At 56.7% G+C, this 27859-nt stretch overlaps 3 protein-coding genes across 4 annotated transcripts; 2 read left to right on the forward strand and 1 right to left on the reverse strand.

The window, feature by feature from the left end:
- Positions 1–111: 111 nt before the first annotated feature.
- On the reverse strand, positions 112–14146 carry FBXW5 (F-box and WD repeat domain containing 5). Of its 2 annotated transcripts, XM_067309175.1 has the most exons (10): positions 14114–14146; positions 13800–14016; positions 10988–11145; positions 10186–10360; positions 9117–9265; positions 7220–7706; positions 4069–4216; positions 2806–3018; positions 1827–2079; positions 116–199 (listed from the first exon to the last, which is right to left on the reverse strand). In XM_067309175.1, exons 2-9 carry the CDS (start codon positions 13993–13995, stop codon positions 1833–1835), a joined length of 1773 nt encoding a protein of 590 aa, XP_067165276.1. In that variant the 5' UTR covers positions 13996–14016; positions 14114–14146; the 3' UTR covers positions 116–199; positions 1827–1832. The 2 variants fall into 2 exon arrangements, with proteins under 2 accessions (XP_067165275.1, XP_067165276.1); XM_067309174.1 differs by having other exon boundaries at positions 112–2079.
- Positions 14147–14675: 529 nt separating this feature from the next.
- C8G (complement C8 gamma chain) lies at positions 14676–20255 on the forward strand. Its single transcript, XM_067309092.1, has 7 exons — positions 14676–15038; positions 16604–16740; positions 17465–17535; positions 17932–18039; positions 18890–18991; positions 19308–19346; positions 20001–20255. Exons 1-7 carry the CDS (start codon positions 14904–14906, stop codon positions 20012–20014), a joined length of 606 nt encoding a protein of 201 aa, XP_067165193.1. The 5' UTR covers positions 14676–14903; the 3' UTR covers positions 20015–20255.
- A 3597-nt stretch (positions 20256–23852) lies between these two features.
- On the forward strand, positions 23853–27703 carry LOC106494242 (lipocalin-like). Its single transcript, XM_013954469.2, has 7 exons — positions 23853–24036; positions 25370–25509; positions 25830–25906; positions 26167–26280; positions 26667–26768; positions 27102–27127; positions 27528–27703. The coding sequence occupies exons 1-6, from the start codon at positions 23938–23940 to the stop codon at positions 27125–27127; spliced, it is 558 nt and encodes a 185-aa protein (XP_013809923.1). The 5' UTR covers positions 23853–23937; the 3' UTR covers positions 27528–27703.
- The last annotated feature ends 156 nt before the right edge of the window (positions 27704–27859 follow it).

Raw genomic sequence — 27859 nt, forward strand, 5'->3', positions numbered from 1 at the left:
AAGTGAGAAGAACAGATTTCACAAGCTCTGGGGGAGAGTGGAAGAAGGTAGAGACCAAGTTACTTTGTGTAATTGTAATAGGTAACTGGATTTAGATTTTTGTGCGCACACACACAGAAAAGGACTCCCTCTTTTTCTGGAAGAAGTCATGCAATGACAGAAAACCTGAGTACAAGGGTTTGTATAAAGCCACAGGCACCTGCAGAGAGAGGGGAAACAGAAAAAGAAGGATACAAAGCCCCTTGTCAAGGACCTCAGGAGCTGTTAAAGCCATCAGTGCACATCAAGACTGTATCTGCTGCTACCATAAAGTCTATTTGCAACCCAACCACTGCGAGTGGCACAGACAGCTGTCCCACAGTGCTCCCAGGGGACCCAGGATTCCCAGAGTTCTTCCTCCAGCCTGTGTTGCAGGCTAGGCTCCCTTCCACACACGGGCCTAAAGCCCAGCTCCTGGGGGTCACTGCTGGCCAGCAGTGGTTCTGGGACCAGTTCTCAGCCATCTAGGCCAAGTCAAGATTAGGAGCTTAGTTTTAGACTCACATCTCTTAGTTGCTCATCAGCTACCTGCTGGAGAGAGAGAAGATCTTCAGGGGCAGATACAGGGTAAACAACACTGGGTTCATAACAGCTTAGAGCCAGCTCCTGTGTTCAGAGGGGTCCCCAAGAGGAGCCGACCCTCCCAATCCAAGGCAAGTGAACCCAGGTAGGAGAAAGCTTATTCAACTGTCACTTCAGGTAGAGGAGTGCTGTGTGTCCCCACCTGTTCACCTGTGGGTGAATGTCTGTTGACACCTATAGGTGCCCACACCTATTCACAGAGAACATACCAAGAGAACCTAAAGTGCCACAATTTGAGTAGCAAGGGAGGGAGGTGACCAGAAGACCCACCAGCCATCCTCACAGCTGCCCCCTTAGGAAGGGGCAGCAGATCCCCTGAAATAAATATAAGTTACCAATGCCATAGCTTATTTAAGTGCTACTTAGAGGAAGACAGAGGCAAAGCCAGCACCATGTTACCACCAACTCTCCACAAACTCAGATATGGGAGCTGGCAATATCAATACTTAGTTGCTAACGGAAGGCAGCAACATAGCAGCTGGCTGCATGCCAGAGGGCTGCGCTAAATGCCAAGTCGAGATGCCAGGCAGGCCCTTCAGCAGCAGCCCCAGCACTGCCTCCCTGGCTGCCCTCTCATGGCAATGGCCTTTCCAGCCCTCCAATCCTTACTGCCCTTCAGGGCCCAAATGCTGTGTGGGAGGAGGCACTCAGCACACCCAGCAGCTAGATGAACTGCCCGTGGAGGTTTGGGACAAACAAACATTAATAAAACTACTATATATAAAAAACAACAACAACAACAACAACAACAACAACAACAACGAGGAGTCCTGCAGTAAGGCAGCACAGCACTGTATCACTGCTTTTGCCAAGTGCTCTGCAGCCAGTAGCTCTCAGCAAGGTCAGCCACGTCCTAGGCTCACACGGTACAAAGGCTGGAGACAGGCCTCAGTCTGTTCCGAGACCAAAGCTCACCTGGAGAGCGCTGTGACCAAGTAGCAGCATTTGTGAGAAGCTGTGGGGAAGCTGCCCTGCAGTGGTCAGCTCAGGCTACTGCCCAGTCAGACCCAGGAACAGGCCCTCGGCTCTTACATGCTGTCTTTGAAGCAGATGCTGAGGAGGAAGCAATTCCCACTCTTGGGGTCCCTCCTGACTCAGCTGATGGGATTCATGTGCCCAGAGCTCATCTCTACTGTGCAGGGCTCAAAGCTCTGCAAGCTCCAGAGGAAGTGGCTGGAGTGAGGAAGCTGCAGGAGCAGGTGTACCTGGGTTCAACTCTTCTGGTTCATAAGCCAAGAGAAGAGCAGTTTTCTGGGCCTGGGCTTCCTGGCCTGCTGGATTCGCACTGTACGAGGAGAGCGCCACACCTTGATGGTAGCATCATCGCTGGCTGTCAGGAGCAGCTCCTGATCAACTGGGCTGAACGCCACCGAGTTGACCACATTATCATGTTGCAGTTTGGCCAGGCAGATGTTATAGTGGCGGTCCCAGATGTAGCCGTGGCGATCCTCTGCCCCACTACATTAGACAAGATACTGGTAAGGACATTACCCAGGCAGCCATGTTTAACCTGCCTCTCCCAACCTCCTCCTTTCTGTGCAGGCAGAGGTTGCCTCTGACCTGGCCAGAAGCCCTCGTCTCCATCTGCAGTGTGGTCATCTGAGAGCACTGCAGCCTGGGCAGGCAAATTCCTTCAGGGATCTGGACTCTGCCACAGACAGAGGTGGGTTCCGAGAAGTGGAGCCCAAAATGAGGCCTCACGGCAGCAAGAAAAGCCTTTCAAAAGAAACTCGGGACACACAGGCAGTTGGGTTGTTGGCTTGAATTCACAGCTGGGTTTGCCAGCAAGAGCTGCAGTGCGAACTGCCCTGTTCATTGCAGCAGCAAGGCTGTTTTAAGTGATCCCTTCAACTCACCCTACCAGCACTTGCTGCCTGCGGCCCCCAAGGTGGTCATTTGCCACCCACTGCCAAACATGCCACAGCCCAGCATTTCCTCTTTCCACATAGGTTTCACAACAGCACCACAGCACACAGCCTTCATTAGCACATCCCACCAGCACCTGGTGATTCAGTCATTCTGCTCTTTACAGATCTCCGGTTTCTTGCTCTGCTCACAACACACAGGAATTTCCTGCACGCAGACTAGCCCTACTTGCACAGCCAGTCCCAGTGCCAGACCCCAGGCCCTCCCTGCCCTACCGGACTTGGGGCCAGGCTCCTGTCCGCCCCCGTCCCTACGCACCTTGCTACAAAGTCCCTGCTGACATCCAGGAAGATGAAGAAGCACTCCTCATTGGGTGTGTAGGCCCGATGCGCACGGAGGGCTCTTTTTACCTCCTTCATCGTCTTCAGGTCGAACACATGCAGATCAATCTCCTCAGCAATGGGGGGCGGCTGCATTGGGTCTGAGATCACACAGTCCCGCGGCCAGGCCCGGCTGTTCACGTACAGGTACCTTGGGGAGGTGAGTGGAGCAGAAGGGTTACCCCAATACCTTGCCGCATGCTCAGAAAAGTCAGAGCCCCACCTGTAAAAGCCTTTCCCACAGCACAGCCCAGCAGGGTGGCAACTGAACATTTCTTCTGGTCCCTAACAAGCCTGCAGCACTTCTAACTAAAATCCAGTCTGCAATACGGGAGCATGTTCCTGAACTGCTGCAGAACCATTTCCTGCCCTGTTTGGGAAGGAAAGGGCCACCACAATTGGGACTATGTGCCCCAGAGGCTAGGTTGAACCTCTCTGGTCACATTAAAACCAACTCCAAGCATGGTGGCTGCAGAGCATCTGACCAATCTGCCTCAGGGACAAGGCTCACTGCTGTGGGCAGCTCCTTCACTCTTAGAAGGCTTCCTGCCTGATCCCTAACCTGAAACAGGCTCAGCCAAGCAGAAAGAAGAAAGTTCTCCTGCCGAGATCTGGGGAGCCACTTGAGCCATACACACGTCTTCAGCATTTGGTTACAAATGGGATGTGGATGGACAGTGGCTGCCTGAGCAGGTTCCTTGCTCCATCCACTAGACCAGCATACCACCAGCACAGAGACTTCCCTCCATTAGCAGCACTTCAGCAACGGTCTGAAGCCTCCCCCAGGACTGGGTTAAATGCAGCAGGGACAAGCACACGGTGCCCTTTCCAGAAGCTGAAGTTCACTGTTAGCATTCAGAGGAAGATGAATGCCCAGCATCCTCTCTGCCACATGTATACGCAAAATAGGTCCCTGGGGGATAATCCCAGCCTACAGGCATTTGACTAAGATACTCCAGCTGCTCTAAGAGTTGCAGCTACTTTGTACGGCCAGAAAAAGTAGAGCAATCTACCCTAAAGTGGAGTACCTTATCCCAACTCCAAAGCAAATGGGTCTCCTCCCAGAGGAGTCGTTTCTTCTCCTATTCATCCCACAGAGTCCCTAAATAGCTGCCACCGCAGACTGCACCATGCACACCCTGCACTGCCTAAAGCCAGCAGGGAGCACCCACCCTGCATGCCTCTCTCCCATCACACTCACCTGTGGTCAGGGGAGAGGCCCATGCCAATGATGTGCCCATGGATGTCAATGACATGATCCAAGGAGTCAAAGAACTCATCTGAACGCCTCTCCTCCCCAAGCACTGGCCCAGCAGTCGTCATCTGATGAGGCAGGATCCTTTTAATCCCTTGGGGACAGAAAGCAGAGTCAGTCCATTACGCAGGTTGTTGCCAGCAGACAGCAGGCTTGATGGAAGTCCCCAGGCTTCAGAGAAGAGTTTCCCTTAGTGCTGCTAAGAAAGGAGAACTGACTCACTTCTGGCCAGGAACTGAGGGAAGGGTCTGGGACAGGGCTCCTGTCCCTGCTAGGTTCTTTCAAGCCCTTGCTAGTGGTGCTTTTGGCCAGGAACATGCAAATAACACTTTGGCACATTCAACCCCAGCCAGTAAGACACTCAGCACCCTGCTGCCACCCCGTCTGGTGCAGCCACACCTAGTTACAAGCCTGCGTCCAAGCCTCCCACAAGGTCACAGAGCTCCTGTGAAGTGCAAGGAAGCTGTCCCGGCCCCAGGAGACATGCTGGCTGTGGAAGGGTTTCTCCCCCAAAATGAATTCTTGGGCTGGGCCCATTTCCTCTAATAGCCAGGCTAGAGAAAGCCCAGGAAACATGCTGGTTGCAGCAGGCTTTCCCCACTGCCAAGCTCAAGTGGGGGTCAGTCCTGGAAAGCTCCAATAACAGGGGTTTGAGCCAAAACCGGAATCAAGTAGTTTACAGCTTTTGAACTTCCAGACTAAGCAAGAAATGTGCAATGGGTCAGGTCCTCTTCCCCTTCCAGCTTCAGACAGAGGTCCCAATCTATGAGGGCTCCCTGGATGACCATAAGCCTTAGCAATTCTTGGGCACACGTGGCCTTAGCCTTCTCGGCATGTCCATGAGAAATTGGGATATGGCACATCCCATTACCCTTTTGAGGGAATCATTGTTGAACACCCTCAACTTTAGCCGTGTCCAGCAGCCAAAGGAGGTAGGAGTAAAACCCCATTGCTACCTCAACTCAAGGCCATTCAAAGTCACTGCAGCTGAACCTGGGCGCACGAGGGACTTCAGGATAGAAATCTTTGCTTTTTGCAACCCAACTGTCAAGGCTCACCAGAACCTTTTTCCTCATTTGCACAGCACCAAAAATCCCAGTTTCAAACAGCTACGTGAGCTCCACATGCAGACACCAGCTGAATAGACAGTGTTTGCCCATGACTCAGACCTACAGCTAGCACAAGGGAAAGAGAAGCTTACAGGAAATGCCTGCAGGAGAGATGCTCACGAGTCGCAGATCAGGTGAGACTGAGCCAGTGCCCAGAAGCAGGCCTGGCCACACCAGCAGCAGGGCTCCCACCAGCAGCTCTAGCCCAGCAGACTGGTGAGAGAAGTACAACAGCAAGTTCTTTCAAGTACCAGTTCCTCAGGGGCAGAGAGCAGATACGCAAAGGCTGGTTCAACACACAAACCTATGGGCAAACAAAGCATTTTGCAGTGACTCATGGTTGGGAGAAGAGCCGAGCCACGGTTCATCCCTCAGAACAGCCAGTCTCTGCTGCGGGTGCTGGCTCTGGCCCAGGGAGTCACTGGAGTTCAAAGGTGCCAAAAACCACAGTCAAGGGAGGCTCTACTGGAAGTTAGAAGAGTCCAAAGGCAGCAGCTACCTTAACACCATGCTTTGCCTTTACACACTACAGGTCCCAGCATGTAACGCAGCGTTTGTTCAGCCAGGTGGATCAAGACGCATGCTGCTTACAGTGGCTGAATCACAGCAGACCACCCACCGCGCCGCTGTGCTTTCAAAGGCAGGCCAAGGCCAGGGAGCTGGCTAACGTTTATCACGCCTGTCTGCAGACCCAGTCATGGAAGGCAGCAAGGAGCATCAGAGCTATGCTCAGTCCAGGTTACATTCCTATCTTAGGCAGGCAGAGACCAAGTGACTCTTCACCAGGTTGTCTACAGCTTTGGAAACAGCCTTTCCCAGCAAGCTACCCTGTCTTACTCAACTGTACTGGTGCAGGCTAAAGAACAGAAGGGTTAGGAGCGCCTGGAGCTGGGAGGAGAGGCTGTAACAGCACAAGCAGCAAGAGGAACTAAAACTGTCCAGCTTTACAAGAAGTCTTCTTGCCTGGAAGCAGCTCTCCTTACCTCCCCACATTTTACTGATCTGCCTGGTCCTTTCCACTGAACTTTTAGGCTAGCTCTCGGGGACTTTTGAGAAGCAGCCAGACAGACTATCTGTTCCTGTTCATCACCACATTTCACCATAATGTGGGATTCTTCTAGTCCCAGTGTCCCCAAAACAGAGCCCCGAATAAAGAGGGAAAGTCCTAACCCAGAAAAACGTTACCCACAGCACTATTGCTTAGCTAGTGCTACAATTACAGACTCTTGTACCCTGCTGAGCAAATGGAGGTTGAGAGTCAGCAGGCTGCCTGGAATCACACTCTCACCATGGAGATGTTTGCTGAAGCATCTAATCACCTACAGTGAAACCCTTCCAGTAGGAAACCAGTGGTTTAGCTTTTAGCTGCTCAGGTGTCCCACTGAGACTTAAAGGCCACATGATGTGTCATTAAACACTGGGCAGTGAGGGAGGCAGCTTGGCAGTGCTCCCCTCCGAGCTGGCTGCAAGGGCATGCAAAGCTCTGTCTCCCAGAGCTGAGGGGTGCTGGATAAGCAACACAACTCCAAGCCACTCAAACGAGTCTTGTCAGAAAGCCCTCCTCCACAAAGGAAACAGGACCGAGACCCTCTCACAAGCCCATGTCAGGGCAATTGCTGTCCTTCACACCCACCCACTTGTGCGCAACTCATTGCTGATGTTGTAAACTCAGGAGGTCATTCTCAATCTTCCACTTATCTCTTGCTATGAGTTTTCCATCTGACCGAGTGTCAAGTTTGGCAGAAACAAAACAGCTTTGAAGCAAGTGCTTGAGGGGTGGAACTCCCTTCAGTTACTGCAGGCACCTAAAAAGCCTCCTGCATCAAGAGTCCAGCAGCCTGAGCAAAACTGCAGCTCATTCAATACAGACACAAGCAGTAAATAAGACAGGTATTTTCCAGATTAAAATTCAGAGTGTAGTTGCAGGTACACTCAGCCTGCGCCCCCAGGGAGGCTGGTGTGCCCTGGAGCTCAGGCTACAACCTTACCTATCTGATGTGGAGAATAGGTGAGGCATCCTGTGGTGAAGATCAAGTATTTTGTCTTGCTATTGCTGTCCGTGGGGAGCAGGTTCAGCTCGGGTGGTTTAGTTCTGTTGCGTATGAACAGCTCAGCCACCTTTGTCTCTAGCTCTGTCTCAGTCATGGCAGGCCTCACACGACCCTCCATGATATCATCAAAGAACTGCTGCAGCCCATCCTCTGCTGTCACATCCCCATCATCTGTCAATTCCTGTCCTGCTGGCTCTGGAGTCTGCTTGGGCTTGGCCTCCTCTTCCTCACTGTCACTGCCAAGATCAAAGACTGGGCAGGTGGAGGTGGAAGAAGCAGCTAGCTGCTCCTCATAGTCCAGGAGCAAGTCCGGGGAATCGTACCGGCTGCAGTCGGCCACCATCACTGTCCGGATAGTGCTGGCATTCAGGTTCTGGATTTTAAACAGTCTCTTCACTACATTTACATTCTCAGACTCTATACCCTGGAAGCAAAAGAGAGGTAAGCAGGAACCACCTCACTGGAGACACGTTGATCCTACAGCCTCTGCTCAAAGAGCCACTCCCCCTAACCTTAAGCCCATCCAGGGGACCCCAGTCAAGCACCTGACTCCTCTTAGCATTGCTATTTGGGGAGCTCAAAGCACTGCAGATCATGAGAACCGGTCCAAGGGGCTGGCCAGCTTCATTACGCTCCTTGGAGGTGGGAGTGCTGAGACAGAAAGTCAGGGCCAGGTTTATGCAGGCAGACAACAGCTGAGCTGGAAACACAGAGGCCAGGCAGCCTTGCTCCCACCTCCCTGCCCGAGGTCATTAGCTGGCCCAGCCTGTCACATGACAAGACTTTCAGGAACAGGCCTCTATGATAAACATCGGTGCAGTATGAAGTACTATGCCTCTGGCATACAAGAAGCCATGAAAGAGGACCTCAGTACTCTTGGAGTTTGCAAGTACCCCTCAACGGAACCAGCCCAGTTCTCAGCACCCAGTCACAAGCAGCAGGTCTCTTCCTAGCATAGAGCTTCGGCAGTCCGCAGGCACACTTCAACAGCCCTGTCAAATTGGGCAAGATCCTTCCTTGCCCCTTGGGGATAGAGGAGTTAATGCTGTAGTGTCAGTGCAGCACAAGCATGTGGTTATTGGAAGGGTTACTGCAACGCAACACAGCTCCAGAGGATTCAACCTAGGGTCAGCACCAAAGCTTTGGGTCAAAGAAAAGAAAAACATCACACAGGCTGTGCAGTTGTGACAGAGGCAAGACACGGAAGCAGAACATGCCTGAATCCAGAAGGCAGTGGCACAAGTGGCAGAGAATGAACAAGCAGCAGTCTCTGACAGGTGCACACTGATCTCTAGGTCTCACCACAGCACAACAGACAGCACCTGGCCCACAAAAGTCTCAGTAAGTGGCAGGCAGGACTAAGCTCAGCCTCCCATCCACCTCCAACACCAGGGAACGGCACACGTTGCTGCCAAGTGGGAGAATTATCACTGCTCGGGTACACAGCCATCCCAGGCCCAGCTTTACAAACTGAAGGAGTTCAGCAATCCTCCTGTGGTCCCTCCACTCTCCCCTTCAGCAAGGCAAGCTCTACAGCACTGCACTCAAGTTCTTATCCCTATTAATGGGGCAATAGATAATGGAAGCAGAGGGTACAGAGTTGGAAGGTGAGGAAGAGACTATTGCAATGGGTACCACAACACTAAGTGCAGAAAGACCTCATGCAAGTGTTGCCTCAAGCTAAAGGTCCTGAGAGCAAGACAGATTGAGACAAACTGAGAAAACAAGGCGATTCAGTCATATTTCCTTCTCACACCTCCTCAGCACTTTTTCCCTCCCACAAGAGCCAGCCGGAAGCTGTATTGCCTGTGAAGTCAGAACAAAGGCACCTCACCTGGAAAGCGTTGTTCAGCCACAGCACAGAACAGGAGGTTATACGCCCAATCCGATGGAGGTTGCCAGAAATCAAGTTGGTTTCATTCAGCCAGCAGCCAAACACATCATAGGGTTTATTCCTCACCCTGGAAAGTAGTGTAAAGTTTTCTGGAAGGGAAGGGAAACAAGCATGAGGTGATGGCTCCTTACAAGGTTCTGGAGAAATATTGGCAGAAGACATGGGAAGCAAATTTAAGTCTCGGCTAACAGCAGCAGAGGCACTGATGCAGTGCCTTCAGTGGAAGCTAAGCAGCCACTGGCCAGCCACTGGCCAGCTTCCATTCACTGCTATGGACTTCGATAATTCCTCTCTTCTATAGGCATCTGGGGGGAGAGCATGCAAAAAATATAAGGGCAGCCATATGGAGTCAAACCAGAGAGCCATCTAGCCTCACATCCTTTCTCCAACCATGGCCCAAAGCAGACATCCCAAGGACAAGAACAGGTCAAATGTACAAGACTTCTTAGCACACTCCCAGCCTCCCACCACTGTGGCTTAGGGCCTTTTTGAACAATTCAGTTGTGCATTTAGCAACGCTCCTTGATTTTGGCACAGTGAATAGGACTGCAGCCCAGAAATAGCAAAAGATAACGCAGCTGGGATCAGTGGGGTTCACAGGACTAGAGCAGAAAAGGTAGAGCTGGCCAGGATGGTTGTGCCTCAGAAAGCCACATGGGACCTCAGGGTGGGACCAGCAAGTATTGGTGTGGGTCAGAAATGGTGGCTTCAAGACAACAGGTAACATGGGAAACTCCTGCCTTGCCTAGACTCTCACTTAGAACTGAAGTTAAGTGACAATATTAATGCCAGACTACTGCTGTTCTAGGTGACGACACGATGACCTGAGCAGAGATAACTAACATTATCCAGAAAGTTTACCCTGCGGCATTGCGAGATAAGGACCCCTTTGCACAGATGGCAAAAGGCAGGACAAGCAGAGGTCAAGGCCACAGCACACACAAAGAGCTAGGAGAAGAAGGGAATGCTAGCACCAAGAAGCCTCAGTGGAGACAAGGGCAATAATTACCCATACTGATTACAGCAATCTCTCCTGACGAGGAGTTGTGAGGTCCCACAAAGACACCTGATACCAGAAGGAGGGAGTCGTCTGAGTTAAACTGGGAGAACTGTGTGTAGCTCCAGTTGTATGGCCTCATATTGGAGCTGTGCTGCAGGGAGATGTCCAACTCATTGCTCCAGATCTGAAGACAGATAGACATACAGTTATGAAGCTGTTGGGAAGCCTGACAGTTGTTCTGCTTTATCTGTCCTACCAGCACTCAGAGAAGAGAAAAAAAAAAACAAAACAAAAACAGTCCCTATCTAATTGCCTCCAAGTTTTGATTTCCCTGTCAATTCCCTTCATAAAAAAGGGGCCAATAATTCTGGAGAGTAACTGAATGCGGAATTGCTTCTCCATCAGTGAGCCAAGCAATGAACGTTACTGCTACAGCTGTATTTTCAGTATGTCAGGAGAGATTTCTCCCAAGATAACCATTCATGCAGGACACCTTCTGCAGTAGGCCATTATCCCCATGGTCCCTGTTATATCCACAGCTCAATGGGGGACTGATTTGCAGCTAGAAAGCACTCAGAGCTAGGCAGGCACCTCTACCACCTTCAGACAGGCTGGAGCTGCAATCCACAACCCTCAAGGCTACATTTACAAGACTCATCAGTTCTGTGGCTTTGAGGATAGCTCGGCATCTGCAGGAACAGATGCAAGTCCAGGTACACCTGGCCAAGCCTCTCCTCTCCACAGACTTCTTAAGGCTAAGCCCTACCAAGTCAAAGCTGAAAGATTTGCATGGGGCACACTACCACTTTACCTTGACAGTACAGTCTTTGGAGCACGACGCAAACAAACAGCCAGAGTGGGAGAAGCTGAGGTGCAAAACCTGGTCATTGTGCTCCTTCAGAGCCTGCACTTCAATGCAAGGGATGGTGTCGTAGAGCCTCTGGAACTCGTCATACCAGGAAACAGCAGCTGTAACACATGAGCAAGGACATAGGACAGGAATCCAGCTGGGAGGGAAGAGACAGACCCAAGCTAAACACAGCAGCCACAGAATAAGTCTTTAATAAAGCACATCCCCGACTGCTGCTAGCAATGCTGGGAGCTCAGCTGTGGCCAAGGTCCCTACGGCTTCAGCCCTTGCTAGCAGGGCCTAGAACTTGTTCTCAGTAGCTTCCCCACTCCCACACACAAAGTCCTTTCTTTCAGTAAACACACAACTCCTCACCATATCACTACTTTCTAAACCATTTACAGCCACCACAAGAACTAACTAGGGCACAGCTGTTAGATAATAGCTGTTAGCTATCTAAGAAAAACTTTTTGCAGGACAAAACAGCAGTTGGAACTGCAGACATACCCCAGCATAATGAAAACAAGTTCATCGTACGATGAAAGGAAAGCTGTTCCTTGGGGTACTGAGCCCTGTTCCGATTATCTCTGTCTCATGTAACACAGAATTAAGAGGGATCCTGAAAGGGTACAAGACTGACAGACTAACTTCCATGAGACAAAAGACTGGGGAAAACAAGAGAACTGGAGCTGGACACATTATATCAGGACAGAAGAGGAATCTTGCAGTAGAAGTTTGGAGCGCACTCAGGGGAGTCATATTGAAGGCCAATAAATACATAAATAAAGAAGATTTTTAATAAAGTGCCCAGTAAGGCAACCTACAGACTTCTGGCAGCAGCGAATCCTGAAGAAGCAAAGACTAGACATTTATATGGATAATGGCCAACTTTCCTAGTTACACTGAACAGGACTGAAGGTTTTTTTTGGAAATCTCTCACTGGAGTCCAGGAGACACCTGCTCTTGCAGGCAGGGAGCAGCTTGCTGCCAGGACATCCCAACATTGCTCACTAGGCAGGGGGCTTCACCACACATTGAGGCATTCAGTCCCAGCCCATCAAACAGGGCAGCAGTCCGGACAAATCCCATCTGGCCTAGCAGCTCCAACATTTCTGCTTGCAAGACCCATTGGATACTATTCACCAAACCACAGACCTATTCCATACCAAGAGGTTGGCAGGTGATTTCCCAAACTCATGTTTCAGTCTTTGCCTGGGACTGGCAGGCATTCCCATCCCCAGGAACCTTGTGGATGATTTTCACAGCTCCAGATGTACAGCCTGGGAGGTGTCTGGATGTATTACTGAATTACACCGATTACTCATTCACAATTAGCACTAAAGAACAGGGTTGTCAGCTTACAAAATCCAGGGAGCATGAAGTAAACACAGCCTGGTCAGAGCACCTCAAATAAACTAAAGGTAACTTTTTCAACCCTGTAGAGTTCATAGAGCCTGTGCAAGTAGGAATCAAGCATTATTTTAAGTCATCACATCTCATCTGCTCTTCCTCAGAGCCCTCTTGCACTGGTATTCCTCACTGCAGGGAGACATGGGTTCCCCACCACTTCAACCTTGCAGTTTCTTCTCATCCTTCTGTAGGAACTGCAACTCATGAACAAGAAGCCACACTTCCCTCCGGCATAGCCGTCCTTGGCAGCACTGTGCATATCGTTTGGGGCAGAGGAGGGCACACCTGGACCTCTGCAGCATGCTGGGAACAGGCATTTCTGACTGCAGGAGAGACCCCACCTTGACAACAAGGGCTCCTAACAACAGATGCCCAAGGCCTGTCTCAGCAGGGCTTGACAGCATTAGGTTACCTTCTTAGACAGGACCAGAAAAGTAGCAGAGAGCAGATCTATGACTGTACAAGTGCCAGCATGGAACCTGTTGATAGCTTTACCTGGGGAAGGCCACGCAGGGCTCACAGTTGATGCTAACTGTTAATAGGTCATTTTCCTAGTGCAGGCATAGGCCAAGAACAAGTCAGACCTGCCCTAGCAAGTGGGTCAGCTATTAGCATTTGCCCACTGTACAATTAAGTTTTTGCACACACACCTCCCTCCCCAGACAGCATGTTCACCCTCTACAGCCAGGCTACAGCTACTGCCTACACCATATGGAAATGTAAACCTGACCAACTAATATGTACTTCCAGCTCTTCCTAGTCTGGACAAGGAAGGGACAGAGCCTAAGGTGCAGGCTTGCTGTAAGGTCCCAATCTTGATCAGGAAAAGCCAGCAGTGACTATCATGGAATCCAACAGGGCTGTAATACAGCAGGGCAAAGTGATTCACTGCATCTCCTCAGGACCTTCTTTAAGAGCAGCAGCACTCAGACACCCTGTAAAGCAGCTACCAGAAAGGGCCTGCTTGCAGATGGTTAAAAACACCCCACCTTTCTGTGAAATAAAGGGAAAGTCTAAGTATTTTCAAGCATTTGATGCCACCTTTCTGAGGAGTGCAGACAGCCCCTAAACCTTTCACATGTGGGTCACCATCCAAGGCGGGACTGCTGATGGGACACAATTTAGCGGCTCCATCGCAGCCAACACCAGCAGCAAACAGGGGGCCGAGCAGCACGGGGAAAACAGTCTTCCCCTTCCACCCGTTCTGGGCTCGCAACCGGGGCCACCATTCGGATAAGAGCCCCGCAGGAGACCCCCGGGCAGGGCAGCGCGCAGCCCGGCCCCCGAGCACCCCGAGAAAGGCAGGGCGCGCTGCGGGCAGCCCCCCCGGCCCCACGCGGGCAGGCAGGCAGCGATACCGCACCTGGGTGCCGGGGCACCTCGCGGGAGATCCGGTAGTAGCGGTAGAAGAGCTCCTTCCAGAGGAACTCGTCGCGGGCCACGGCGTGCCACTGCTGGCACACCAGTCCCACCGCGAGCACGTCTACGTGGTCCAGGTAGAGGAAGATCTCGTAGAGGACGCTGTCGGGGAGCAGGGGGCCGCCGCCGCCGGCCTCCATCGTGTCATTCTGCCGCGGCGCCTGCAAGCAAACGCGGGTGAGGCCCGGCCCCGCCGCCTCCCCGGGGTCCCCCCCGGCCCCAGCCCCGGCCCGAGGAGGGCCGCCCCCCTCACAGCACCTCCACGGCTCCGGCTGCCCCCACCTCCCTCTCGCACCGCTTCCGGCCTCCTCCGCCCACCCCTTCCGCCCCGGCTTTTATGCGCCGCTCTAGCCGCCTTCTCGGTGATTTCTCCTCCTCCCACCCCCGTCCAATCACCACGCGGCTCTCTTTTCCCAGGCGGAAAAAATCGAGCTCAGAACTCTCCCCCCCACTCTCGACGTCCAAGGCGCAGCTAGCCGAGCGCGGCACGCTCACTCCGCTCTCTAGCGCCCCTGCAGGGCGGCCTCGCTCCGCTCCTCCCCGCTCAGGCCCCGCCCCTCCCGCTCAGGCCCCGCCCACGCGCTCAGGCCCCGCCCCCGGCCCTCCGCAGGGGGGTCTCACCGGGGCCTGGGGCCACCAGGGCCCATGGGGACGCCAGGGCCCATGGCGGGGCCGAGGCTGGCGGCAGCTGGCCCGGCACCCCTGGGCCCTGCCCCGGGGCCCAGCCCTGCCCCGCCAGGCCGACAGCACCAAGGTGCCGCCCCCGCCTCGGCCCCCACTGCCCTGACCGCCTCGGCCCCTTGGCCCTCCAGCGCTTCCCCTGCCCAGCGCAGGCCGTCGAGGCTGCTGGGCCACGGGCCCTGCTGCCTGGCAGGGCTCCAGGCAGGCCGTGGTGCTGCCGTGACCCCGCCGCCCTCCGGCCCCTGCACCCGGCCCCGCCGCTTCCCGTCAGAGCGGCTGCGCTGTCCCCGGCCCCGTGTCCCGCCGCGGCACAGCCAGCGCTGCACGCCACAGCGACGTGGGCCTTGCTCCGGGCTTGAAGGGCACCATGGCCCCCCGTGCCACCCTGCTCTTCCTCGCCCTCCTTCTCTCAGCGTCGCAGGGGCAGAAGCGGAGGCGGCCGCCACCTCCCCAGAGTCCCATCGAGAAGGTCGCGATTCAGGAGAACCTCAGCCTCCCCCAGGTGAGGGGCTGGGGTGTTTCAGGGCCTGCAGGCGGCTCTACCGGCCTGTCCCGGCTAGAGACGGGGCTGGGGGCACGTAAGGCCAGGGCCGGCTTGGTTCGGAGCAGCGCAGGGGGGCCCCAAGAGCTCAGAGATGCTGCAGGGCCGCAGCATGTCCCCCCCACTCCCGGCACCCCAGTGTGTCCTCCCTCAGACCTGGCCTTGCTGCGTGTCCTCCCCAACCTGGCTCCCCAGCATGTCTTCCCCCAGGACCTGGCCAGCATGTCACCCCCCAGATCTGGCTCCCAGTGTCTCCCCTAGACCAGGTCTCACGGTATATCCCCCTAGACTTGGTCTGTCAGCGCGTCCCCCCCAGCCCTGACCCCCCAGCATGTTCCTCCAGCCCTGACCCTGCAGTGTGTCCCCCCCTAGACCTGGCCCCCCCAGTATGTCCCCCACACCACACAGTCAGGGGCCACAGCAGGGTTAATGCCTGTCCAGAGTGGCTCAGCCCCGCAGCTTGAACCCTGAGAAGTGCCTGACGCAGGGTCTGTGAGGTGTCCAGAGAACTGACGCATGGGGCAGATTTCAAAGGCCCAATCCTCACCCCAGGCAGTCCAGCCCTGGCTGGCTGCCATCCCCCGGGGTGCCTTACTCCCACAGCTGCCCGCAGTACTCGCACTGCTCAGCCCTGGGGCCGTGGCCAAGTCAGGGCCGGTCCAATTGCTCTTGATTTTGTATTTGGAGCTCACTGCTCCCCGCAGGGCACCAGGCACAGCCTCCAGGCCCAGCGCTGGGGCTTGAGGTGCTGGTCTGCAGCCAGGAGCTTGGGGGCGTCTGCTGTGGGGCCCCTGGGCCAGGGCCGCTAGGCCCGGGCTGTGGCTGGAGGGTGCTGAGGCTTGCCCACCCGCTTGCCCAGAACCACTCTGGGTACTCTCACCCTTGCTGTCAGTGTCAGGTTTCGGGGGGACGCGTTGGCCATCTCACTCCCTGCAGCCGTCCTGCTCCAGTCTGTCCCTGTGCCAGGCTGAGGCCCATGGCTTGCTTGGCTCCTCGCCACCTCTTATCTGTCCATCTCCGTCCCACCTGCCTGCTCCCGAACAAGGGCCTCAGTGAGCAGTGCCTTTGGGCACACCAAGGGGCCACGGGCATGGGCAGAGATGCCAAGCAAGGGGAAATGTCACGGAAATATGTTTTTCTGTTCACTGATAAGAGCTGGCACTCCCGTGTGGCACCTCTCGGCTGTGTCAACTATGGCACCAGGATGAAACAGGCGCTGTCTTGATGAGCCTGGCAGCACCCAGTGCTTGCTCTGGCCTGGGCCAGTTCCCATCCCCTCTCCTGGGGAGCAGGATCAGAATCAGACCTTTGGCTGGACATGGGCTGTGCCAGCACGGCTTGGCATGGCCGTGGCCAGGGGGAGCACCTTGGCCCTGCAGGCAGCCCCCAAGCTGCATCATTCAGGGGGATTTCTGGCTCCTGCTGCCACACAGCTGTGGGCTTGGGGCAGCAGGTGCTCAGGCTGTGGGATGGTGGTGGTCCAGGGGCTGCAGCCTGGCAGGCAGTGCCAGTCCCGTGCTGTGCAGTTCGCAGGGAAGTGGTTCCTGATTGGCGTGGCCTCCCGCTGCAGCCACCTGGAAGAGCACAGCCACCATTTGGAGGCGACGGCGGTGGTGGTGGCTGTTGAAGGGCAGAGCCTGTCCATCAGCACCTTCAGGAAGCTGTGAGTGACACTGGCCCACCAGGACTCCAGGGAGGGACAGGGATGCTGCAGGCAGGTCAGACCAGGGCCAGTGCCCTGGCCATGAGCTCCAAGGAAGAGCTATGCCCCTGGAGCAAAGCAGAGGTGGGATCTCCCTCAGGAGGTAGCATGCTAAAAGTCCTGGTCATGACAGGGCTGGTATTGCACTAGCCCAGCAGCCACCAAGCCCAGAGCAGCCTTGGGCTGTCAAGGCTGGGTCTTGAGGGGTTAGGCAACAACACATGCAGCTCTCACCCACCTGGGGAAACTGAGGCACCAAGCCGACATGCAGTCCCTCCATAGCTGCCCAGCAGGGGCCTGACTTTTAAGTGCCAGCTCGGCAGCAATACAGTGGAGGAAGCTGGCCTTTGGCACATGTGTGGGAGCTTCCCCTTGGTCACAGGGCGACCTGGCCTTCACAGGATGTTGGAGCATTTTGAGGAGCCAAGGCCAGGCCTGGACCTGCTGCAGGGAAGCGGGAGGGATCAGTGGGCACTCAGGCTTGCCGGGATTTTGTACTCTAGATCTCTCACTGTAGCCCCACAGGGCTCTCAGAAGACCCTTTGCAGCATCTCTCCCTTGGAGAAAATGAAGTCCTGAGAAAACACGTCCTGTGTGCACCCTGGTGGATAGGGAGGGCAGTGACCTGGCATCCTGGGAGGTCCTCTCCAGCTTGCACAGACAAAGTCCTTTTCTCCCCATACAGGGACGGGATGTGCTGGGAAATCAAGCAACGCTACCTCCCTGCCAAGGCCCATGGACGTTTCCTCTTAAAGGGTGAGGGAGGCCAGGCAGGCCTGGGGTGGCATGGGGACCGCAGAGCTGGAGCCTCCAAGCCCTGCTCCTGGCCAGGAGGTCGGGTGTCCTCTGGTGTCCTCTTTCCCCAGCGCCCTTCCAGTATTCCAGTCAGGGGCTCTGAGAGTGCTCAGTGCTGAATGCCATCATGGGCAGCAGCAATCGGTGGTGGGCTGGTACCCACTGGTGGGAAATGGCATCCTCATAGGGGAGCAGGATGCACCAGCTCTGGCCCTGATGTTCACCAGCTTATATGCCCCTCTCATGGTGAAGCTGAGGCCCCTGGATGGTGCCAGTCCCATCATGTACCCAAGAGGGAATGCTGGCCATGCCTGGGAGCTAAGCGGCATTGCCCTGTGCTGTGGCTGTCTTTCCCAGGCCGTGGCTACAGCAGCAAGGTGGACGTGGTGGTGGGGGAGACGGACTACAGCAGTTACGCCATCCTCTATTACCAGAAAGGCCGGAGCATCTCCGTCAAACTCTATGGTGGGTCGATGCTGAGGGGCTGCTTTGGGAGCTGAGGTGCACGGGTACTGGTGGATGTCTGGGCCCCATGCACAGCAAAGCTGCTCCAAATTGGGTGTACTGCTGAGCAAGGCTGGGGTGAGGGGCTGATCCTTCTGCCCAGAGCCCCGGGTTGTTCCCCTTCCCATCAGGCATCTTGCTGCCCTTGGTTCTCCGGCCAGCATGTGTGAGCTGGTGGCACCATGTCTGGCACATGCAAGCTGGTGGGGTCACGTCCAGCGCGTGTGAGTTGAGTCACAATTGGCCAGGGGACTTGAGGGAGTAGGGCTGGGGTGGTTTGGAAATGGTAGGCCAATGCTGGATTCAGGGGATGCTGAGCCCTCCAGACCCACGGAGGATCCAGATGCAAGGGTGTTCGTGGAAGAGCTCAGCAGGGCCTTGTCACCAGATGAAGAGTTTTGTCCCCAAATGCTGCAGGGGAATGGAAAGAATCGCCGCAGAGCAAACCTTATGGGGGCAGCTCAGTCACAGGGAGGCAAATCCTGCTGGATGAATCGAGACATTTCTGCTCACTGGTTTGTGGCATATCAGCCTTTGCTCGCTTGCTGCTCACTGCCCCTCCCCACAGCTGGTGTCACGTTCAAATGAGAGGTCATTTCACCCTGGAAAGCTGCAGCTTCTCCTCCTGAGCATCAGCAGAAACTGCTGTGATAGTGGCCAGGTTTTGTAACCAGCTTTTCTGAGCTGAAAAGCCCTTTGGCCCTGAGCCTCTGCTGCAGGGGGCCAGGAGAGCTGGGGGCTTTCTGGTGGGGACAGATGTCCTATCTGTCCCCCAAGGCCACTGATGGCATGTGTTTCCCTCCCCTGGCAGGACGGGCCAGCCGGGTCAGTGATGCTGTCGCAGACAGATTCGAGCAGAATGTCAGGGCTGTGGGCTTGAACGAAGATGTGACCTACTACTTCCCCACGTACGGTAGGTGGTATATGGTCCCCTGGGAGCATGGGATGCCCATGGCGAGGGCTGTGCCCAAGGATCTGGCACCAGGCAGGGTTTGTGGTGCTGGCACCTCCGACATGGGGAGAAGAGGGCAGGCATGTCCACAAGGGGTTTGAGAACCTTGTGGCCCCATATCGCCTGACAGCGGGGACATTTATGGGGCCTGTCCCCATGCCATGGCTTCCCTCACGGCGAAGGACAGGGCTGTGCCCTAGCAGTGGCCCTGGGGTGCACGGCAGGGGTGTCCCAGGTGCCCGGGCAGGGTGACTGCCCCAGGCTCTCTCTGTTGCAGGGTTTTGCGACTCCGCAGACGAATTCCACATCCTCGACGGTGAGTTGCAGATCCCCAGCGAGACGCTGAACCCCCTCTATGCACCAAGCTCAGGCTGGTCTGCACGGACCCACACGGGGCCTGGTGCCCAGCTCTGGGGCTGGTGGTGCCCATGTGGGCTGGGCTGCGCCTGCAGGGTGGTGAGTGCTGTGGTGGCTCTCTCTGCCCTGGCTGCAGGCTGGGCACCCTGGGCTGGCCCCACAGCTTGCCGTGGCTGTGTGGTCCTGCTCAAGGGGTGCAGGCATGCTGGTCTGGCAGGGGGAGCAAGGACTGCCCCAGGAGTCCCTCCATACCCTTGCACAGGGCTAGGAGGGGGCAAGGCGTCCCCCAGAGCAGTCGTCGGATGCACCCTGGCAAAGCAAAGCCCCGTTTGGCCCCCGTATGGGTCAGACTGGGCTTAATGGGGTCTATATTGGGGTTTCTTGGGATGAGGGCTGGGCTGGGCTGGGATCTCCAGGGACAGGGGCACCCTGGGATGAGGGCTGATCTATGCTGGGGTCCCCAGGGAGAGGGACACCCTTGGATGAGGACTGGGGTCCCCACGGATAGCTCCATCATTTATCATTGGTTCTTGGGGAGGCAGAGGTGAGTCTCCAGCCCTGCTGTTAGGCTCTGATATCTCCCCCAGCCTCTCAGCACCTCTTTTATTTCCAGAAACGAAATCGTAGATGCAGATGGCATTGCCGGGAGGTCCCCAGAGCTCAACCCTGATCCCATCTGACTGCCTGCAGATACAGGGCCGTGCAAGAGCCAGGGCTGGCCAGGCTTTGGTCAGATACCTCTGCCTGCTCCACAGCCCGGCATGAGCCCTGAGGTTCCCCAGCTCCTCCAGCTGCGGTGACACCTTGCCATGTCACCACAGCTTTGTGTCACCCCTCTGCTCTGTGCCCTGCAGTTCTTGCAGCAGCCAATGACATCCCAATAAACACCTTGGAAAAGGGTCCTTGCCTCAGGTGTGTCACCCCTTCAGGCCTCCTGCCACAGAAAGGCCAGCACAACCTTCACCTGGGGACGAGCTTGCTGGCGTCACCTCTGTGCCCAGCTCGGGGACCAAGCCCTGACCTGCTGTTCCCAGTCTGGACAGGTGCCCGGTGCCTTTGTGGGCATGTGCAGCTAGCAGCCCCTGCCTGTGGTGCTGGGGGGACGTGCAGCCCCTCCGCACAACCCCGTCCTCCCCTTCCCAAGCCTGACCCAAACCACAGGATGCCAAGGTAGGAATTGTGATGTTTCTTAATTTATTCTCAGGTCCTATAATTCAAGTTATTCTGGCTCGTAGGTGAGGAAGTGCCCAGAGCTCAGTGACAGCAAAGCACGGTGACAACGCTGCACCTGTGGAAAAGCACGGCTCTTGGTGCTGTCAGGCTGCGCAGGCTTGGGGGTTGCTGAGGACATGCTCTGGACCAGCTCTTCTCCCAGGACAAGCCAGGAGATCCCTCACATCTTAGGGATCCCTGAGAAGGAAACCTTGGCCCTGCAGTGGTCCTGCTTCCCATTGCCAGGGCCTCTGGGACAGTGAAACACTCCATTTCCCCGCCCCAGCCTTGTGGATCACATTCTCCAAGGGGCTGCTACCACTTGGGGTCAGACCACTATATGGCCAGTGCTTCCCAAACCCTGCCTTGCACCAGGCAGAGCCCAGCTAAAGAGCAAAGCAGAGGAAGTCCCTTGCATGTAGGGAGCATCCAGTTCTCTGCAGGGGCCATGGCAGGTTTGGAACCAGGGATGCAACCAGGATTTAGGGACTGGATCCTGTTAAGCATGGGGCTGAAGCCCCTCGCAAGACCCCTTTCCCCACCAATCTGACACATGTTCAGCCTGGTGGAGGGCTGCCACGCTAGGTGTTCACCCTGTGGTCTGAGGCTGGGGTGTTTTGGGTGAGCAGTACCAATGTCCCAGTGCAAGCCGGGAGGTTCGAGAGAGCAGGGAGCAGTCCCCAGCTGCTTGTGCTGAGCCAACAGCAGGCTGGAAAGCTGTTTACATACAGGCCCCTCTGCAAGAGGTCGGTTGGGTGCCCTGGCCACCCTGCAGCCCCTGCGGAGGGAAATAACCCTCTGCCTCCAGCGTGGGCGTTTTGCAATCTTAGCGGAAACTGTTAACACATGTTGTTTATCAGGGGAGTTATGTAAGGAACCGCCACGTGACTCGTCCGCTGCCAGCCCCCTGATGAAACCGGCCATTGTCCCAGCTGCCCACGTGCGAGGCACTCGTGTCCGGCTGGGCTCACAAATCCCCCCGGCTGTCTGGCTGCTCTGGCTACGACACGGCTTCCTGGCCGAGCCTGCTGCTTTGCAGCGTCGACGTGTTATGGACTCCAGTCCCCCTGTTGCAGCTCGCTTTCAGCCCCGCGCCCAGCAGTGGTGCTGCTCCCCAGAGGTGACTGCATTGCGGTAGTGATCAGCATGGTGAGGTGTACATGGCACAGGGTCTTTAGGAGATGGGACACCAAGTGGGAAGCCCTCCCCAGCTCTCTGGAGCCTATGTAACTCCATACAGACCCTTCCCTCTTGCTTCTGCTCCGCTCTGCTCCAGCAGTGGGCTCAACCTGTCCTTCGCTGCCAATGTCCCCACGTTCCTGCACTTGCCACAGGCCATTGCCCGGTTTTGCCACTTGTGAGAGCCGAGCACCTTTGGACACCCCGAGGCACCCTCCTAGGCACACTCTCCTGCCACCCAGGGCAGGGAGCAGGGGACACCAGGGGAGAGGAATGGCTTTGGGGCCCTGCCTCAACACAGGACTGTGGGGACACACAGGGATCCTCCAGGCCTCCGTTGCCCACTGGAGAGAGAACTTTTCCCAGCAGCTGCAGCACCCAGTGGGGTGCCAACCCCAGCTGGCAGCTTGCATCCAGCACCCAAGGGTGCACCAGAGCAAGGGCTAGTGCCCTCCCTGCAGGACCCACAGGGCTGTGCACCAGCTGGTGCTGAGCGAGCCCCGGTCTGGGTTCATGCAGCGGCCCTGGCCGGGCTCTCGTGATGCTCAGTCCTGCCTGGCTCAGCTTTTGTTTTGTTTTAATAAAGCTGCGGAGCCGGGGCCCGCTCAGCCCTCGGCGCATTTTGTGCTGGGGAAGGAGTGACTCCCAGCTGGACATGGGGAAGGGAATGTGCTCAGACAGCGGGGCTGGGTGGGCTGCTGAGAGGAAAAAAACAGCTGTTGTGAAAACAGGCTCCTTATGTAAAGGGTCTTGGCAAGGCCGCGCTGCTGGGAGAGCTGCCGACGACCAGGCTGGCGGTGGGCAGCCGGCCGGTCAGAGCCCTGGCCTTGGCAAGAGGCACGGCCAGGCTAATGCTGTGCCTGGTGCATCCCAGCAGGGATGTCCAAGCTGGGCCAGCCCGGCTGCCCACCTCTGGCACTGACACCCCGTGCTCACCCCCAGCCCTAGGACACTGGCCTGGCATCTCCCAGGGGAGGGTTTGGAGAGGTCATAGGGGCCTGGAGCTCACTCCCCTGCCTGGCACCCTGGGTTCCCCGCTGTTGGCTTTCTTCCAGACAGGTTTCTCTGCCAACTCAATTCCCCTCCCCAGTTAGCCGGGCCAGCGTGCCAAGCGCCTGGGGAAGGCAGCATGGTCAGGCCCTCCCCGGGCGCAGAGACACGGTGCTGGTAGATGTCTCTGACACACTGCTCTGGGTGCACCGGAGCCCTTTGAGGACCAGGCGAGCCCAGCCCCACAGCCAAATCCGAAGCTGGCACTGGGAGGTGATCAGCTCAGACCTGCGCTGTCCAGCCTGGATTTGGGAGTGTTGCAGGACCACGCACCCCCAAGTGCCGGGAAGTGCCTGAGCCATGCTGACAGCTCCTGCCAGAAGGGCACAACAGAGATTGGGGCTGTAAACCCACACTGGACCGCTGGAATCGTGTGGTCCCAGAGGGAGGGTGGGGCCAAGATAGCCATGGAGCCAACTGAACTTTTTTCTTCCTCATGAAACATCTGGAGGCCTGTGGGGCCTGGGGCAGGCAGCAGGGTCAGCCAAGATGCTCCTTTGGGCGATGCATGGACTTGGGTTGGGTTGAAGGTGAGGGTCCCATAGGAGTGCACAAAGGTGGCCATGGGTCTCATATGCTGGATCAGGACATGACAGGCATCCAGTATCCCCTCTGCATTGCTTCGTCCCCTCTCTGAACCCAAGTGAGGCTGTTCTGCAAAGGATCGGGGCAGTCGGCAAACCCTGGCCCTTGGTCCTGGTCACACCAGGTGGCCCTGGCCCCCTTCCCACGCTGGTGGCCAGCCTTGGCTCTCCCTGTGCCGGTCCCAAGCTCTCTGCTGCGCTGGGGGGCAGGGACAGCTGCTAAACTGGCTCCAAGTTGTGTTTTTGCTGCAGGGAGGTTTGGCACCCGGAGGCAAACATCTAAAATCAACAGGAGGGAAAAATTTGCCGCTTCCCAGGCTGCACTTCGGATTCAGCACTCGACCCTGCTCTCGCTTGCATAACAGCGTGGGGGGGAAACGGGGTTGGCCTGCCTGCAGCGCTCGCCCCCCGGGGCCATCGCACGGCCTGCCCATAAATAGGGAGCTTGCCTGAGTCTCTGGCGCTCTGGCACATTGCCTGAACTCGGCTCTGCTCAGCACAGGGAAGGACAGAGAGCTGGGAGACATGCAGGCCACACTGCTCAGCATTTTGGGGCTAGCCCTGCTCGGGGCGCTGCGTGCACAGGAGGATGTTCCTGTGCAAGCCGACTTCCAGGAGGACCAGGTAACAGCAGCTGGGCCGGCATGGGGGCTGACGTGGGGGCGCAAGGGACACACGGTGGGGATCTTCTCCCAGCAGATGTGTGGAGGGTGTGTTATGGGTGGAAGCAGGACCAGGCTGTCCTGGGCTCTGGAAGGAGGAGGGCACCCGATGCACCCTTAGCTCCCCAACCCTTGGCTGTTCTGGGGGTTCGGTTTGGTGGACCTCGATTTGGTGGCGTTTCTATAGATGCACGGAGGTCTTGGAGGGAGGAACTGAAAAAAGTAATCTTGGTTTGACAGACTGCATGGAGAGGGGCCACAGACCTCCACCTCCCGAACACAGCCCCCAAGCCACCCCAAGGGCTGCTCTGCCAGGGGGGTCCCATGCACCCTTCTGCCCTCCCCAGACCCCCCAGCCAGATGCTGGCATGCTTGAGGTGTCAGTGATCCTCCTGCCTCCATGGCGGGCAGGCCACAGTCTGCTCCTGGCAGAGAAAGGCAGCTCCAGGCAGGCAGCAAGTCTGGGGTCCCAGACCCTTGGCCTGAGCCCCGTGGGGCGCAGAGCAGGCTCACCCTTTGCTGGGGCAGCAGCCATGCTGCCAGCTCCTTCAGAGAGCTGCTGGTCCGTGAACTGGGGGATGCAGCTGCTCCAGGAAGGTGATGGGGCTGGAGGCAGATCCTGCAAGGACGGGGGTCTGGCATGTCCCTGCCGAGCCACCTCAGCCTGCCAGTGCTTCCAGCTCTGGACATCTCCAATGCCTGCAGCCAGCTCTCCTCTGGGTCCTCCAGGTTGTTGACCCTGAGGAGCAGTCTGGGGTGAGTGGAGCAGCCCCTCGAGACAGCAGTGCTGGCCCTTGGCCCAGGCTGGGCTGCCGGCTCAGCTGCCGGCCGTTCTGGGCGCCTACCCCTCGCCTCCACAAGCAATGCCTCCTGCCACGGCAGCAACTGAGCCACTTTTTGTGCCCCTGGTCAGATGCCGGCAGCATTTCTGAGCTGGATGTTCCTGTCCTCCTACCTAGGCATGGGGGAATGGGAAGAAAATGCCCTTAGTGCTGAGCAATGAAAGGCATGATGTTAACCAGGGGGACTCCTTGCTTCTGGGTTTTGTGGGGACCAGGAGCTGAGCAGGACCTTCCAAAGGCTGTAGAAGCCCCCTGGTGATGAGGATGCCAGGATACAGTCCTGCCACAAGGAATAGACCGATATGGGACAGAGAAGTGGCCTGAGCCAGGTGCTCCTGGTCAGCTGAGGAGTGAGACTTGTCCCTGTTGCTGCCACTCATTGGGCAGTGGGTGTCAGGGCAAACAGGACACAGCACAGCTCCGAGCCTGCGGTTGAGACGAGGTTGTGTACAGTTCACAGGGAAATGGTACAGCATCGGCCTGGCCTCCAACTCCAACTGGTTCAAGGACAAGAAGCACCTGATGAAGATGTGCACCACGATCATTTCAGCCACTGCAGATGGCAACCTGGAAGTCACTTCTACCTACCCCAAGTGCGGACAGGCAACATGATGGGTGAACTGCTGGCACCAGGGGAGATGGGGGGCAGCCCCAGACTGCTATGCCTAAGGGTTGCCCCAGTCCCTGCACTTCCCTGACCCCAGAAGGGCCTGCCTGGCAGATGGTAGGTGCCCTTGGGGTGACAGGGAACCTGATCCTGCCAGGTACCAGGTGCACTGACTTCCCCTGGCACTAGCAGGTCTGACAGCCACGTGTTGGGTGCTGGGGAGGGCTGGTGGTGCTGGTGTTTCCCCCATGGTCACGCAGGCAGCTCCTGTCCAGCCCCTCAACAACCTTGCACTTCGCTTCCCAGGGCTGATCGGTGTGAGACGAGGAACAGCCTTTACATCAAGACAGAGCAACCAGGACGGTTCAGCTATACCAGCCCACGTGAGTGTCTAACCCCACAGGCCAGAGTCTCAGCTCATCCTTTTGCAGGCAGGATGGTGCCAGGACACAGCTCTTGCATATACCTCAGTGGCACAGCCCTGTGTCCTGGGCATGGGCACTGCTGCCCCCAGCTCCTGGCCTGGCACTGGTGTTAGCTGTGCCTGGTGCTACCTGCCTGCTCCCCACCCTTGCCAAGGCATAGAGGAGTGCAGCAGTGCTTGGTGTGCCAGGCTGAGATGTGCCCTCTCTGTCCACTGCAGGTTGGGGCAGCAAGCACGACATCCGCGTCGTGGAAACCAACTACAACGAGTATGCCTTGGTGGCCACCCAGATCTCCAAGAACACTGGCACCTCCACCATGGTCCTGCTCTATAGTACGTCTGTGCCAGCGCTGGGACCCCCACATGCCACCCACCACTCTGCACCCCGATGAGCAAGCTCTCCCAGGATTTCTTTGGCTGGGAGATCTTTCCCACAGGAGAAGGGTGGCAGGATCTCCCTGGGCCAATGGTTGGGATGCCCAAGCCTGTGGGTAGGACATGAGGTCCTGCCCAGCATCCAGAGTGACCAGTGAAATCTGTGTCACCTTGAGTGACATGTGGCATAGCTGGGCCTGGATCACTTTCCTGAAGGGAATTGCTCTTGCTAAGCTCTTGCTGGGTTTACCTTGCCCCTGGGCCATATAACCCAGTACTGCCCGCTAGATGATGAGTAGCGGGGCTTGCTCTCATCCTTACATGGTCTGCTCTCCCGGCTGCAGGCAGGACTAAGGAGCTCAGTCCCGAGCGCCTGGAGAGGTTCACCCAGTTCTCCAGGGAACAGGGCCTGGCAGATGAAAATATCCTCATCCTGCCCAAAACAGGTAAGAGCAGCTGGGAGGAGAGGCTGGAGAGGTTAGACAGGGTGGCGGGAAGCTGGGCCCTACTGAGCCTGGCACCCCATCCACGTGGGTCCTCCTGCACTGAGGTCAGAAGGGGTGGGATGGGATGGGATGGGATGGGATGGGATGGGATGGGATGGGATGGGATGGATGTCTGGCTTGCGCCTGTAAACAGACATGCCTCTGTGGTCCTAGCCTCAGAGGGATGCATGGGTGGGAAGAGCCTCTTGCGGGGGTTCTCTGAGGAGGGTTTGGAGGGCAGTGATCTCACTGAGCCTGCGGATGAGCTCATCTCTGGTTTTGTTCCTTCCACAGATAAATGCATGGCTGATGCTGCCTAGGTGAGTCCTGCTTTCACTGGGGCTCAGACCAGCCCTGTGTTGGGGCTTATAGGGGAGGTGCTCAGAGATGCTCCATGCCACAGAGCCCCTCAGCACCCTTCCCCAGCCCTATCAGGCTGCTCAGCCTCATCCCAGCTCCTCTCCCTGGTGATTTCTCTTCCCCTTGGTGGGCAGAACTCCCCAACGCTGTCCCCCATGGGGACAGCTCTCCTGTAGTCCCTAGAGCCACTTTATTCCCTCTCCACCATGCAGGAGAGCCAGCCCCACAGGATCGCATCGCCCTGGGCCGTGGGACAGCTGGTGCCCACCTGCTTGACACAGGGCTCGGCAGGCCAGCATCACCCCATCCTCCCCCTCCTCTTCCCCCAGCTCAGCTGTGTTTGCCTCCCCTCTCTTCCAGGCGGACCCCATGAGCTACTGCCGGGCAGGAGCCCAGAGAGTGCCACGAGCGGAGCAGCCACCCCCACCCCATCCCCAGCATTCCTGTGCCATGGCATCACCCTTCACTTTCTACCTTTGCACCCCATGTCTGTATCCCCTCCCTGACAAAGCCCCATATAAAACACCAGCCCCTTGCCCTTGTCTGCTGGCTCATCAAGGGGGGGGGTGGACAGGAGAGGGAGCCCTGATGGGGTCTCCCAGGGTCCCCCCTTACTTGGGGACTGGTACGGAGTGGGTCATCTGCGTCTCCCCACCACAAGCTGTCCTGGTTCCCCCAGCCAGCCCCTGGGT

Source organism: Apteryx mantelli, chromosome 21 (assembly GCF_036417845.1).
Source record: "Apteryx mantelli isolate bAptMan1 chromosome 21, bAptMan1.hap1, whole genome shotgun sequence".
Classification (NCBI taxonomy): domain Eukaryota; kingdom Metazoa; phylum Chordata; class Aves; order Apterygiformes; family Apterygidae; genus Apteryx; species Apteryx mantelli.

Excerpts from the sequence above, each read along its gene's own strand:
- LOC106494242 (XM_013954469.2), top strand. The coding sequence starts at position 23,938 with ATGCAGGCCACACTGCTCAGCATTTTGGGGCTAGCCCTGCTCGGGGCG. Across the intron at positions 24,037-25,369 it reads CCGACTTCCAGGAGGACCAG|TTCACAGGGAAATGGTACAG; the intron begins GTAACAGCAGCT and ends GGTTGTGTACAG. Across the intron at positions 25,907-26,166 it reads GTTCAGCTATACCAGCCCAC|GTTGGGGCAGCAAGCACGAC; the intron begins GTGAGTGTCTAA and ends TGTCCACTGCAG.
- C8G (XM_067309092.1), top strand. The coding sequence starts at position 14,904 with ATGGCCCCCCGTGCCACCCTGCTCTTCCTCGCCCTCCTTCTCTCAGCG. Across the intron at positions 15,039-16,603 it reads AGAACCTCAGCCTCCCCCAG|TTCGCAGGGAAGTGGTTCCT; the intron begins GTGAGGGGCTGG and ends CGTGCTGTGCAG. Across the intron at positions 16,741-17,464 it reads ATCAGCACCTTCAGGAAGCT|GGACGGGATGTGCTGGGAAA; the intron begins GTGAGTGACACT and ends CTCCCCATACAG.
- FBXW5 (XM_067309174.1), bottom strand. The coding sequence starts at position 13,995 with ATGGAGGCCGGCGGCGGCGGCCCCCTGCTCCCCGACAGCGTCCTCTAC. Across the intron at positions 4,217-7,219 it reads CTATTCTCCACATCAGATAG|GGATTAAAAGGATCCTGCCT; the intron begins GTAAGGTTGTAG and ends TCTGTCCCCAAG. Across the intron at positions 3,019-4,068 it reads GGCCTCTCCCCTGACCACAG|GTACCTGTACGTGAACAGCC; the intron begins GTGAGTGTGATG and ends CACCTCCCCAAG.